Source organism: Phyllobates terribilis, unplaced genomic scaffold, assembly GCF_046119375.1.
Source record: "Phyllobates terribilis strain yellow unplaced genomic scaffold, ASM4611937v1 Scaffold_1__5_contigs__length_1240528914, whole genome shotgun sequence".
Lineage (NCBI taxonomy): Eukaryota > Metazoa > Chordata > Amphibia > Anura > Dendrobatidae > Phyllobates > Phyllobates terribilis.
In genome coordinates this window covers 1,085,865,930-1,085,880,725 of record NW_027362761.1, presented here as the reverse complement: position 1 = coordinate 1,085,880,725, position 14,796 = coordinate 1,085,865,930, and the positions used below count along the sequence as shown (strand labels likewise).

Sequence of the window (14,796 nt, the reverse complement as noted above, 5' to 3'; positions counted from 1 at the left end):
TGGTGGTATAGGGATTCTCCTGTTCAGAGACTGTGGGGATCTGTCCCAATTCGTAAGGATGTGGGTCTGTAATGTTCGGGTATGCGCCTGAGCCCAGGCCACCATCTGAATACAGGATGTCATAGACCCGAGGACCGACATGGCGTCTCTTAATGATACTAATCTTCTGCTCCTTAGGACATTGATTTTTGCTTTTATCATGACCTGTTTTTGTTTGGGCAGGAATGACATCTGGCTATGGGAATCCAATAGTACTCCTAGAAATGTTTTGTCATGGAGAGAACCATATCTGATTTTTTCTGGTTCACTAACCAGCCCACGATAGGATCTGAGTGGTCAACTGTAGATGTTCTCGGAGTACTGGTACTGAGGGCCCGATTAATAACAGGTCGTCGAGGTATGGTACTATTGAAATGTTCTGACCCCTGATATAAGCCATGACTTTTGTAAATATTCACAGGGCTGATGAAATTCCAAATGGGAGAACATTGAATTGATAGTGGACTATTTGATACCCTGCGAATCTTAGGAACCTCCTGTGAAGTGGATGTATGGGGATGTGGTAATATGCATCCTGGAGGTAGACTGTGGCCATGACATAGTCCTGTCCTATCAGGGGGACAGTCGACCTGATGGATTCCATCTTGAATCGTTGGTAGTGGATATACTGATTCAGTGGCCTTAGATTGATTATAACTCGGTGTGAGCCATTTAGTCTTTTTATTAGGAAGAGTCTGGAATAATGTCCTGTGCCTCTCTCTCTTGTAGGAACCAGGGATATTACCCCTGAGGACAATAGGTCTGTAAGACTGGATATCAGGGTGGCCTGACGACTCTGAGAGGAGAGCGGTGTTAACCTTATCCTCTCTGGAGGAGAAATTTTTTTTTACTCCGAACTCGACAACCTTCAGGACCCATGGGTCTGAGCAGATTTCTTTTCGCTGAGGGAGAAAAATCGAGATGCGGCCCCCCCCGACTGTCCTGATGTCATGGTCTGTTCTGACGTTGGTTTTGGGAGAGAAAAAGATTTTTGCCTCCTCTACCTTTTGGGTAGCTCCATCGTCCTGTTTTGCCTTTACTCCTATATTGAGGGGTCTGCTCTTGGGAGGGACGAAAAGGCCTCTTCCTCACATTCCTAGGTTCCGGGAGGGCCTTCTTGTCTGAGGCCTTCTCTAGAAGATCATCTAGGGCTGGCCCGAACATGTATTTCCCCTTAAAAAGGGGATGGAACACAACTTCATTTTTGATGCCACGTCGCCGTTCCAGGATTTCAACCATAGGGGCCCTTCTTACAGAGTTTGATAGCCCAGATGCTCTTGCCGCCACTCTCACGGATTCTGCAGAGGAGTCTGCTAAAAACCCCGTAGCTTTCTGTAGAAGCGGTAGGGATGCCAAGAGGTCTTCTCTGGGGGTGCCTGAAACTAGGTGTTCCTCCAGTTGATCTAGCCAACGAGCCATTGATTGAGCTACGCCCGTAGAGACGGCGTTGGTGCTTAATAGTTTTGCCAAGGTCTCCCAGGATTTTCTGAGTAGTCCCTCCATTTTGCGTTCCAAGGGGTCTTTTAATTGAGAGGAATCTTCAAAGGGCAGTGAGGTTTTCTTTGCTACTCGTGCAATTTGGATATCCACTCTTGGGACTTCAGATCAGCATTCTGCCGTCTCATTGTCTACAGGAAATCTATCCCTTAACTCTGTAGGGGTATTTAATCTCTTTTCTGGAGATTCCCACTCCTCTAAGACTAAGTCCCTAATACTCTGGTGTATAGGGAACACTAATTTTTTCCGGGAACGTAGCCCCCCCAAACATCTGATCCTGTACTGTTTGGGGCACTTTTTCTTCCTCAACCTCCATAGTTCTCCTTACTGCCATGAGGAGTTCCTCCAAGCTATCTGATGGAAAGTAATATCACTCTTGTTGGAAGTTATCAGGGGTTGGACTCAGTTCACCTTCCTCTGGAAGATCTTCTGAGATATATATCTCCTCTTTAGAGTCTTCCGCCCCTCCCTCTGACGGGCTAATTTTCCTCTTTTTGGCAGCTGAGGGAGTAGATGTAGAACCCTGACTAGGTGAGGGCGTAGGGAGAGTGACCGAGGCTAAGGAGGATTTGATCGCCTGACGTACAATCCCCTTTATCTCCTCCATTAAGGAAGGTTGTTCCTGCCTGATAATCTTCTCTGTACAGTCCTTGCATAGGGGCTTTCTATGGGAGGACGATAGTTTTTTTTGTACAGATGGGACATCAGCGTGACGGTTTAACTTTTTCTCCAGCTGCAGGTTTCTTGTGCCCCTACAAAAGAGGGGAGAAGGAGAGGTGAGCTATAATCACTATTTCCTGCATCTGGGAGATGGACTACCAGTGCCATACTTACTGGGACTGGCGCTGGGCTCTACAGATGCAGAGTGAGAAGCTTCAACAGACATGGTTTTGTCCTACCTGTAGATGTCTTCCTGTCCAGGGCTCCTTTTATGGGCGACCGGACCAGCGCCTCCCTCTGTTTAGAGGGCTCCTCCCCCGGTGTCCAGGTGAAGATTTCTGATCACCGGCGGCATTCCACTCTTTCTCCCATAGCTTTTTGATGCGGTCCACAGTGAAAGGCAAACTGCCGGAAGTGACGTCATCCTCCACCGCCCGGCGTAGTAGGAGTAGGAGGAGTAGGAGTACGACGACGACTCAGTGAGGCCTCCGGTCAGAAGATCCTGCAGACCTTGCCTGAGAGCGCGGACTGCAGGAGGGGGTCCCGAATCTGGAGGAGACGGGAGCAGCGCCTTGAGGAGGAGAGGTAAAGACCGCTCGATCATCCGCTGCCTGGCTAGTAGCTTTCCCCCTGTGCCTGTCGCCGGCCCAGCACACCGGGGATAACCTCTTCATCCCTGATGGGGACAGGAAATAACACTGGAGGGAGGATGTGGGAGGGGCTATTTAAACCTCTTTGTATTTCCTGTCCCTATTACGGTGGGGTTACATCCTCCTGTGTGCTGTCGTGGGGGGTTATTAGAGAAAACATGATTCTGATGTTTTATTTATTTATTTTTTTCTTTACAGCGTTTGGGTCAAATATCTTTGAAAGCTCACATTTTTACACATATTACTGTTTTTATTTATTTATTTATTATGAAGTTGGGAAAAGTGTGTGTGTTTTTTGTAATTTTGGCATGTTTTGCTATATTTTTAGCTCTGAGTTTCACAATTTATTTCCCCAATTAGTGTACTGGAGAATGGGGAGAAATTCAAAAGATGGTAAAGTGGAGAAAACAAATGCAATTCTGGAATAGTTTTTTGGGTTTATATTGTTAAAATGATTTGTCAACATGATTCTCCAAGTCACTACAATTACAGAGATACTGAACTTGAAAGTTTAGTTTTTTTGTATTTAAAATAAATTAAATAATTGACTGGTGTCGTCATTTTTCGAGACCCGTAACAGTTTCGTTCCTACAATGAAGAAGCGGTCTGAGAACTTGTTTTTTAAAGTGGCAAGTCCATTTTTTATTGATGCCATTTTGAGATAGATATAACATCTTGATAAGACTACATATGATCATTTTCTATTGCTTTTTTTAATGATGGAAAAAAGGGGTGAACTAATTTTTTTTCTATTTTAAGAACTTTTTTTCGACTTTACTTTTTAGTCTCTTTAGGGAACTTGAACTGATCGCTTAGACTATATCATACAATACCATAGTACTGCAGTGTATAGTAAAAGCATGATCTGCTACGAAGGCCAGCCTGGTCTTCCCAGGAGCACCCTAATCGCAGGCCACCGGCTGCAATGGAAACCAATTACCACTCTGTGATCACTAGTCTTATGTCTTGAGATTAATAAAATTTTGCACTAATTCGTATATTACTGTTTTCAAATCTGATTATTGATTACATTTGGTGCCTTCGATTTGTCCCAACTCTTCCCCTTTTTCTTCCGCTCTTTGCATTTAATTGTGACATTGGCACAAATATATAGTAAGATTTAATGTGGTGCTAGGTCTGCCTCTTTTTTCTATTCACTCTGTGATCACATTGCAAATTGGAGGAAGATTTGCGTTTGGAATGAAACATCCCTTTAACAGCTGCATTTAAAGTGCGCTATCCGAGTGACAGTGGCATTTAAGGGGTTAACAGCATCAGGTATAGCTCAGCTTCCAGCTGATACAGCAATCATCTGATGTGAATAAAGCAGGCTCCGCTCCAGAGTTTGCATCAAATGAAAGGTGACCTAACAAATCATTATGATACGTCCCATGTCAGGAGGGGGGTTATGCCAAAACGTGGATTGAAACCAGAGATTGTTTGATTGCTTGGAGTTGTGCCTACATTTTCAGACTCTTTTGTGTCTTCAAGCCAGTTTCTCCCAGCTCATCCAAATTGGGTGGAGCAGGGGCAGAACACCACAGCTCATCCATGCTGGAAATCTCTCTCCAGTACTGGACATTGCTGGTATGTCGCACAGAGGCGCTCACCACTCATCAGACGATTCATGAAGACTCTTCATGAATCATGATTGTCAGACTTCACCTAGGCGAAGACGGTGAAGGCCGCTCTTGATGAATCGGGCCCATAGTAGCCGACTGACGTTCCAAAGTATTCTCTCTGACATGTTGCAGTGTTTCACAGAAAAAAAAAAAAATAGCTGCAATTACGCAGCCAGTGTCTGATTCAGGCTGCCTGTGGTACACCCAGCGTGAATCTGATGATGGGTTTCCTTTAAGCAATTCCTGATAATCTTTCGGTTTAAATATTAAACTACATAAGGCTCAGTGCACACTGCAATAGAGCCACATGATTGGAGTATAAACTGGGAAATGCTCCCAACATTATTGTATCCTTAGTGCTCCCTTCACCTGAGCTGGCATACAGTACGATCTTATAAATTACTATTCTGCATAGGAAAGAACAACATTATTTGCAATTTAGGTCAATGGGCCACATCCACATTCGTGTAGACCGTGGTGCAAGTCGGAGCCCTCTGTAGGACATAACACATCAGGAACTCTTCCGTACAGTAGTCTCGAATGCAGTGCGGACGAACCCTAACAGACTACACATTTGGGATCGGTCAGAGTCGCCATCTCGGTTTGTATCAGTGACTAATACATAATCATACCTGTGATTTCCAGAAGTCGATCTGCCAGTGTACTTTTTCCATGGTCCACATGTGCAATTATACTAAAATTTCGGATATATTCAACATCGTATTCAGACATGTCAATTCTTTCCTGAAACAAAGAGAAGGTAATTTCCATTAATACATATTAGGCTAAAACAAATCCATCTCATGTTCCTCCTTTGCCTTAAAGTAACCATGTCCCTAATCCCGAATCTGCTTAGCTAACAAAAGCCCGTTTCAAAATTCCGACATTTACAACCCAAGTAACGACAGCGATGTCCGGACCGGCCACAGATCTCAACCTGAACTGAATCGCCTTGTAGACATACAAGTGTTTCTCACTAAATTAGAATATTCTCAAAAAAAGTGAATTTCAGTTGTTCAATACAAAAAGTGAAACTCATACATTATATAGAGTCATTACAAACAGAGTGATCTATTTCAAGTGTTTATGTCTGTTAATGTTGATGATTATGGATTACATCAACATTACACGTAGGAGCCCGATCAGTCGTATAATATCTATGAAGAACTTGGCACTCAATTGATGTAGAAAAAAGCTGATTTACTTGCAATCCACAGTGAACATATATGATGTTTTGGTCTCTGTTTAGACCTTCTTTTGATATACTGTGTATAAAACAAGTGAAATATAGAAAAAAGTAATATGTAAACAAATGTACAGAAGAATAACAAATATAAAAGATAATATATTACATATCCATATGCCATTTAACACATGATGACTTCTATAGGTGCCATACCTTTAGTGCTATTCCACTTTCCAGACGCACTGTATCCTGTTTAGTTTCAGCATGGAGTCCTATATTTTTCTATGGCAATCCGGTATTCTGGGGTTCTCTTACTTTACTTATCTTTGTAGCTTATTTCCATCCCGTGTATGTACAGTATTACTAGTTGTATACATTAAACCTTTGGTTCAGTGCTCTATACTAGTGATTTTTAACCTTTTTTGAGCCGCGGCACACTTTTTATACTTAGAAAATCCTGGGGCACACCACCAACCAAAATAGCACAAAATGACACTAAAACAGTCATATTATACATATAGTTAATAATATAGATTCTACATTTATTTTACTCACTCAGTTTGAAACCTGGGCCTGTTTCGATAAACACAGAAGGGATATCCTGGCAGGAATGGTGGAAAGACACACACGAAGCTCTTCCTCAACAGTTCTCAGTTTCTCCCTGTTTTTAGTTTTTATCGCAGTCAAGCTTGAGAAGCCCAGCTCACATAGATATGTGGTTGAAAATGGGAGCAATGTCAAAATAGCTTTGTTGGCCAGAATGGGGAACTCCTTGGCAACAGATAACCAAAAACTGTCCAAAGGAAGATCAGCAAACTTTAGCTTTAAACCGCGATCTTGCTTCAGTTCAACGAGTTCCTCTTGCTCCTTTAAAGTCATGTCCTTTCCAGCAATGGATAATGAGCTGTATGGGTCCCTAACCCAGTCAAGGCATTCTGTGAAGGCTGAAGAGAAATAGAACGATAAACTCTTGAGGAGAAGTTTCAAATGTCTGCCAATCGCTTCGCACATTGCAGCAGTATTGTCATCATGCAGTTTCTCGGTGAGTGGGAACATCTGAAGGTTGCCACCCTGCACATGTTGTTGCCAGAGCTGCACCTTTAAACGGAATCCGTTCATTTTATCAGTGCTTGTAAGCAGGTTTTCATTTCGACCTTGCATCCGTGTGTTTAGTTCATTCAGATATTGAAATATATCAGCCAGGTATGCCAGCTTTGCACACCACTCATCACTTGCAAGCAGCTTTGAATAATCGGACCTCTCGTTTGTAAGAAATATTTTAAGTTCCTCTCGCAACTCATACACACGGGCCAGCACTTTGCCGCGTGACAGCCACCTGACCTCCGTGTGGAGAAATAAGATTTTATGTTCCGCTCCCATTTCTGTACACAAAGACGCAAATAAGCGACATCTCAAAGGTCGCGTCTTCACAAAGTTCACTATGCGCACAACATCATTCAACACAGGAGCTAGATCTGCTGGTAAGGTCTTTGCAACGAGGGCCTCACGGTGCAAGAAACAGTGGGTAGCAAGAACATCTGGGTTGTTTTCTTTAACCCTACTTACAAAGCCTTTGATGCGCCCGACCATGGCTGCGGCTCCATCAGTGCAGACACCTGTGCAGTTTTCCCATGTAAGTCCACTTTTATCAAGATATTCCGATGTGACTTGGAATATTGCCTCTCCTGTTGATTTTTCTGTCAGTGCCTTGCAAAATAGGAAGTTTTCTCTAATGGCTTCACCATCCACAAAACACACATTGGCCAACAACTGACAATGTCCACTGATATCCGTCGACTCATCAAGTTGCAAGGCAAATTTCTTACTGATGCGCACCTTTTCCAAAACAACTGTTTCAATGTCCGCAGACAAATCATCAATCCGTCTGGCAATTGTGTTATCAGAGAGAGGCACTTTAGCTATCTCTTTAGCTGCTTCAGGGCCAAGCATCTCATTTACAATAGCTTTACAAGCTGGTAGTATTAATGTTTCTGCCACAGTGTGGGGCTTTTTTGATTTAGCTATGAGTTCAGCAACAAGGTAGTTAGCTTTGAGGGCTCTCTCATTTACCTTTGTGCTTTTTCTCAAAAAAGTTGCCCCTTTCTCATTGTTTGTACGTAAGCGTACAAAATACTCCATCGGTTTATTTTGAACGGAAGGGTGTTTCGTTTGGAGATGGCGTTTAAGTTTGCTTGGCACCATAGCGCTATTGGAAAGCTTCTCACCACACACCAAGCACAGTGGTGTTGGTGCTGTCGCATCCCCAGTGGAAGTAAATCCAAATGAAAGATAGCTTTCACTGTATTGCCTTGAGCTCACCGTCTTGTCTTTTTTCCTTTGTCGAACTCTCATACTAGGGCCTTCATTTGGGTTAGAATTGTGTCCAGGGTCCTGTTCGGCATTTGCCTTTTCCATTGTCAAATACTTCTCCATCACTGCTGAGATAGTGTGCGCAGCCACACACTAAAATAGAAGAGTATTACATTATCTGCCACACTTAAAGGACCTCTGCTAGGCATATTTCATTCCTGAGGGCTTAAAAAGCAGCTCTCGTGGTGACAAGAAGCTGATTTAAACCCCCCAAGAGTGAACTTCGCGAGAGCTCTATGTGTGTGATAATAACTTATATTACTACGGTCTGCATTTCCTGCTTGAATTGACACTAGTGACGTAGCACTCAGCTTTCTCTATAAGTAGAATAGAGCCGGCTGCCAAGTGCTACGCCACTAGAGTCAATTCAAGCAGGACATGACTGCTGAAGAACGGTACTAATATCATTTATTATTCCATACATACAACTCTCACGGAGTTCACTCTTGGGGGTTTTAAATCAGCTTCTTACCACCACAAGAGCTACTTTTTTAGCCCTCAAGAGTGAAATATGCCTGGCAGAGGTCCTTTCAATAAATTATTTATTTAAAAAAAGTGAAATAAAAAAGGATAACCCCCTCATATATTCAATCCCATGTAACCTCATAAATACAGTCCCACGTATATGAGCACATGATTATCAGCATCATATACTGTGGTGATGTGCACTGTACAGCGCCACAGTATATGGTGCTGATTATTATGTGGCTCATATACTGCAATATAAAGGGGTACAATGAGAAGTACTATGGCCATGAGGCCAGAGTACAAGTGCCAGCTCATATACTCAGCATATGAGTTGGTACTTGTAGTACTCCAGCCTCATGACTATAGTATTTCTCATTTTACATTTCTCATTGTTATATGCAGTATACTGCTGGAGTACTAAAAGTACCAGCTCATATGCTGAGTATTCTGCCAACAGTTCATATACTCAGGCAAAAGCTCATATAGTCAGCATTATTGGCGGGCATTACCTTGGCGGCGGGCAAATGCGAGAGTCTCTCCGCTCTCAGGATGACGCGCCGGCCTCGGTGACGTCATTAAGTCACGCGAGGTTCAAAGCTTGCGCATGTGTTATTGTACACGTCTCCTACATTGTAAGAAGGCGTGACTGCGCATCGAGCGCATTGCCGGGAAACAAAACACAGGGGGCACCATAGTTTGGGGAACTTTCCCCGCGGCACACCCGACCATGTGTCGCGGCACACTAGTGTGCCGCGGAACACTGGTTGAAAATCACTGCTCTATACTACATCTTGTACCCTCTAGTGGCCAGCGCTGGTAATGCTCTCTTGGTTTTGGTCTTTACCTGACTACACTCCTGACCTATTCTACTATGCCGCTTGTTTTTCCACTGGGTCTATCAGCCTATTTTTTGGTTGATTCCATATGCGCTGTACTGACTATTTACTATACGGTATATTTTGATATTGTCAGCAATGTCCATGATTATGAGATATTAGATGATTATATGGATATGCAATATATTATATTTTATATTTGTTAGTTATTCTTCTGTACATCTGTTTATACATTATTTTTTCTAGATTTCAATTGTTTTATACACTTGGTCCACAAGGTGATTATATTTGGCAAGCAACGCTGGCACCGCCCACACCCCCCCTCCTGCCACTGCACCTTCAACTGTATCGGCATCCCAACTAGTGCAACGGGGGACCGGGTAGATGTATTTTCTTCTTTTTTTTTTTATGTGGGGCCCATTATTCTGTATGGAGGACTATGTGGGGCGCGTTATTCTGTATGGAGGACTATGTGGGGCGCGTTATTCTGTATGGAGCACTATGTGGGGCGCGTTATTCTGTATGGAGCACTATGTGGGGCGCATTATTCTGTATGGAGCACTATGTGGGGCGCGTTATTCTGTATGGAGCACTATGTGGGGCGCATTATTCTGTATGGAGCACTATGTGGGGCGCATTATTCTGTATGGAGCACTATGTGGGGCGCATTATTCTGTATGGAGCACTATGTGGGGCGCATTATTCTGTATTGAGGACTATGTGGGGCGCATTATTCTGTATTGAGGACTATGTGGGGCGCACTATTCTGTATGGATGACTATGTGGGGCGCGTTATTCTGTATTGAGGACTATGTGGGCCCCATTATACTGTATGGAGGACTATGTGGGGTACACTATTCTGTATGGAGGACTATGTGGGGCGCACTATTCTGTATGGAGAACTATGTGGGGTGCACTATTCTGTATGGAGGACTGCGTGGGGCCCATTATTCTGACTACTGGTTGGCCCGCGACCTTGTCCAAGTTTTTAATTTTGGCCCTCTGTGTGTTTGAGTTTGACTTCCCTGCTCTAAACTGAGACTGAAACATCACATATGTTCACTGTGGATTGCAAATTCTACATCAATTGAGTTCCAAGTTCTTCTTAGATAGAGATTTTACCATGAGTGATTTTTTTTTCATCTGCCAAAAAGTAAAAAAAAAAGAGAAAAAAAAAATATATATTTGCAAATGTACTCCTATCCATGGTAAATTTAAAATTGTAGCGCCCATAGATTATAGACTGATGGCATCCATGTGATGTCCATTGATTTTCGATACACCCTGACTTTTCATGGGCGATTTTGATCCTTGACTTAGATCAAAAATGGATAAGTCTGTAATTTTTTTTTGCAGACTGTGTGAACAGCTCCATGTTCCATCTGTGAAAAAAAGAACACGCAAGTCTGAATGAGGCCTTTTACGGTTGTGCTGGGTTTAGTATTTAATCGATTCTCCCACTGAGCACAAACAAAATAACAATCTTGTAGTTATGATACCTTTGACTAACATAAAATAAAAATCAGTGAGGTTACACAGCAAGCTTTCCAGGTGACTTAGGTGTCTTCATCAGTTTATAATAAAGTATCTGAAGAAACGTGTTTCTTCAGATACTTTGTTGTTGGAGATCATGATTTATAATATACATAGCAGCGCTGAAGCACAAATTATATATATATATATATATATATATATATATATATATATATATAAAATCAAATATCCCCCTTCTCCTTTTTGTCCCATTGAAAATTTAAAACCACCACCACACATTTGGTATTGCTGCATTCAAAAATGTTTGATCTATCTAAAAAAAATGTATCAGATTGGTAAAGGGTATAACAAGAAAAATCGAAAAGCCAGAATTACGTTTTCTTATTCGCTGCAACATTGCAATAAAAGGCGATCAAAACATTGTATCTACCCCAAAATGATATCAGTAAAAACGTCAGCTCAGGGCACAAAAAAAAAAATAAAAAAGTTATGGCTCTTGGAAGAAGAGGAGAAAAAAAAATGAAAACACAGAAAATGACCTCAGGATGAAGGGTTAAGGGAAGAGTCAGACGGCCGTATAACTGACAAGGATCGAAACGCTCCTTCTATGCAGCTCAGTTTTCAAGCAGAAGACTCTTCACAAAACTTTTCCCCTGACGCCTCTTTTGTGACGCTTTTTCGCTCGTTTTCCTATGTTTTTTTCCAGTGCTTTTGACCACCGGCTGCTTTTTTTGGAAGGGTTTTTGTGATGTCTTTTTTTACTGGTCATTTTCAAATGATTATTTTTCACTCCATTAAATAATGAAGAAACCACTAGCCTTTTTTGTTTTTTTAAAGCAAAAATGAGGGCAAAATGCTCCAAAAGACATGCAATAACTTGTATTGTAAAGTACAGAGAGTCTTCCGAGCAGAGTACGTCAGAAGGGAGGTCAGGTCACTTCTTTTAACCACTTGAGATTTCTAAAAACGCCAAACGGTTAAAAGTCGTTCAGAAGTTTTAATACTGTGGCTCTCCTCATGAAGAAGTTGGTTCAACTTTGAAACGCATTGAGAATAGATGCCATGCTTTAATCACCTTACTACGGCCTCGGGATTTCCTTTATCTAGCAAAGCAGCGCTGACTACCACTCCTATCCTCCTACTTCTATACGGCAGGATTTCCCGACCCGAGGATACTGCTGCTGCAGTGGTCATACCTCGATTCCTCAGTTATGGGTTAAACAACCCCAAAAGGAAGAGCAGTTCCTATACATCTCACCTAGACCTATTTCTCCACCGGATAAGACCCTATTGTGCTTTGTGTCCCCCTCCCCTACTTGATAAATCGGGGCCGTGGTGTTTTTGAAAGCCTGAAGCGTTGGAAAGATGCTTGAACATATGGACAGCAAGTCAAATTGACATAGAAATGAACAGAAAGATTCTTTTGCGTGAGGTTTTCTGGCGTTTCTTACAGCGGATTCATTCAAAACACTGTGGTGTGAACATACCCTTACATTAATTCTGCTGCAAAATCCACATCCAAACCCGCTTCAAATACCATTCACATCGATTTCAATGGGGAACCATGTTGCTGTTCATAATGAGATTTAATTCTGATGAGATCTAGAAAACCTCACAGCGTCATATTACAAGAAAGAATCTCGGAATGAAGTAGAATTCACCTTTTTTGTACTGTACGATGCCACCGGCCCGAGGTTTGTAGGGTGAAAGGTTTGTAATACGGGGTGACGTCCCCAGAGGGTCACTCGCTGCCCCCACAGGTGTCTGCGCAGGGCACAAATGTGAGGTTTCCACTTCCAGAGATGCAGACACCTCACGGTGTGATGAGGATTTACAGCAAACATTTCTCCTCGATCAGCCCGACGGCTCTACCAGCGGCTTCAGAGTACGGCGTCATACGTGCTGGGCGGCCCGGTGCACGACCCTTTTATTACACGGCCTCTCCATACTGGAAGAAAGATATGTAAGGGTTAAAAACAGTCATAGCCATAGCTACTCTATGTGATAGTGAAGGTCTGGGCTCATACTATGACTTCCAGGGGTCAGAGGTGACCACCATGGTGGGAGTAGTGTAAATGCAATGCACAGGGCGCCATCTAGTGGCAGAACTCGGATGTTTCCTCCTAATGTGGGGATTCAGATCTCCAAGAAAGAAGGCGAGATCGCTACAAATTTGTAAAGGGAGGAAAGGTGACAGGGTCACGGAGATGATAACTAGGAGCCTGCGCAATTCTGTACAGACATCAGGACACTGCCACATTATTTACATGAGCCGCAAAGTGTCTGCGGAGTCGTGTCAGTGAGAGGGCTTATACGACGGCGGTCACACAGCGCCCCCTGCGTGCGGTGCGGTGCGGTGCAGGGCAGTACAGCACAGCACAGCACAGCACCGGCGGTGACTGTGCCCCGGAGGCCATGTGTCACCCACCCCGGCAGCGGCTCTCACCTTCCTGCCTGCAGCGCGTCCTCCAGTCCACGCCTCCATGTGACAGCCGGCCTCCCGGCATGCACCGCTTCTCTGCTACTCTTAAAGCGGCGATGCCACAAGAGATGATTTTTTTTTTTTGTCTCGTTTTTTGAAGCAATGTTCACACAAATCCAGTCCAAAATCCTCCTCAAAAATCACTTCAACAACACCTAGAAAACTATGACCATTTATTACTATTTCTACCTTTCTTTCTGTAGATGGTCTGAAAAACGTCTGGTGGGAAAATAAGGGTTTGTTCACACCATGTTTTTTTTTTTTTTTTCAAGTGGATTTGGAGCAGGACCGTCTGAAAAAGCACTCAAAAAATACTCAAAAGACTGTACTTGAGCATTTCTATGTCTGCTGTTCCTATATTCCGGCTTTTGAGAGACTTTTAATCACTTTAGGTTTCCAAACACGCCAAGTGGTTAAAAGGAGTGACCGGATGATTCTTCAGGCAGACGCTCTGTACTTATAATACAAGTCAGTGGGAAGACGCCCAGTAGTCGCCGAGAGGTCGCCCAGAAGATGCCCAGAAGTTGCCCAGAAGTCGCCGAGAGGTTGCCCAGAAGACACCCAGAAGTTGCCCAGAAGTCGCCGAGAAGTCGCCCAGAAGACGCCCAGAAGTTGCCGAGAGGTCACCCAGAAGACGCAGAGAAGACGCCCAGAAGTCGCCGAGAGGTCACCCAGAAGACGCAGAGAAGACGCCCAGAAGTCGCCGAGAGGTCGCCCAGAAGACGCCCAGAAGTCACCGAGAGGTCGCCCAGAAGACGCCCAGAAATCGCCGAGAGGTCGCCCAGAAGTCGCCGAGAGGACGCCCAGAAGTTGCCCAGAAGTCGCCGAGAGGTCACCCAGAAGACACCCCACCATCTTTTGAAGCATTTTTTTTCCTAAGGCCCCACCATCAGTATTTTGTCAGTATTCGGTCAGTATTTTTTCTCAGGAGTGGGAGCCAAAACCAGGAGTGGGTGATAAATTCAGAATTGGTGACTTGTTTCTATTAGGCTGTGTGCCCACGATGCGTTTTTTAAGTGTTTCCGCCACGGCAAAAACGCTGCAGAAACGCTTAAAAACGCATGGTAGAAGGCCTGCCATGTCCCCCAATGATAATCCACATGTACTGTGCACATGCTGCGGAAATTTCCGCTGCGGATTATCATTGTGGAAAGAAAACGCAGCACTACCAATTATTTTGCGGAAGTGCTGCGTTTTCGCCGCCATTGACTTGCATTAGAACGCGCCAATTCCACAAGACTGCATCTGTACTTGCGTAATTGGCGTGTTCTAATGTGCGGATGGTACCCGGGTGTGGAGGAGAGGAGAGTCTCATTCACACCCAGGTACCATTAAAAGCTGTAAAAAAAGAATAAAATAAAAAAATAAATATATACTTACCTTCCGGTGGCCCGCGGTACGCTCCTCCTTGCTTCCCGGCACTTCGAGATGGAATGAAGGACTTGCGCTGACGTCAGAGTCATGTGACGGGTCACGCGACGCTGACATCGGC

At 43.7% G+C, this 14,796-nt stretch overlaps 1 protein-coding gene across 3 annotated transcripts in view; it reads right to left on the bottom strand.

Moving 5' to 3' along the window:
* Window positions 1–13,350, bottom strand: part of GUF1 (GTP binding elongation factor GUF1) — a 92,527-nt gene extending 79,177 nt beyond the window's left edge. For 2 of the 3 annotated variants that reach the window (XM_073645558.1, XM_073645560.1), the window contains exons 1-3: window positions 13,269–13,350; window positions 12,484–12,770; window positions 5,101–5,212 (exon numbers count right to left, since the gene is read on the bottom strand). In XM_073645558.1, coding sequence (XP_073501659.1) covers window positions 5,101–5,212; window positions 12,484–12,666 — 295 coding nt within the window. In that variant the 5' untranslated portion in view covers window positions 12,667–12,770; window positions 13,269–13,350. Of the gene's footprint in view, window positions 1–5,100; window positions 5,213–12,483; window positions 12,771–13,250 lie in introns of all 3 variants that reach the window. The other variant, XM_073645559.1, reaches the window with a different exon arrangement.
* Between the last annotated feature and the right edge of the window lie 1,446 nt (window positions 13,351–14,796).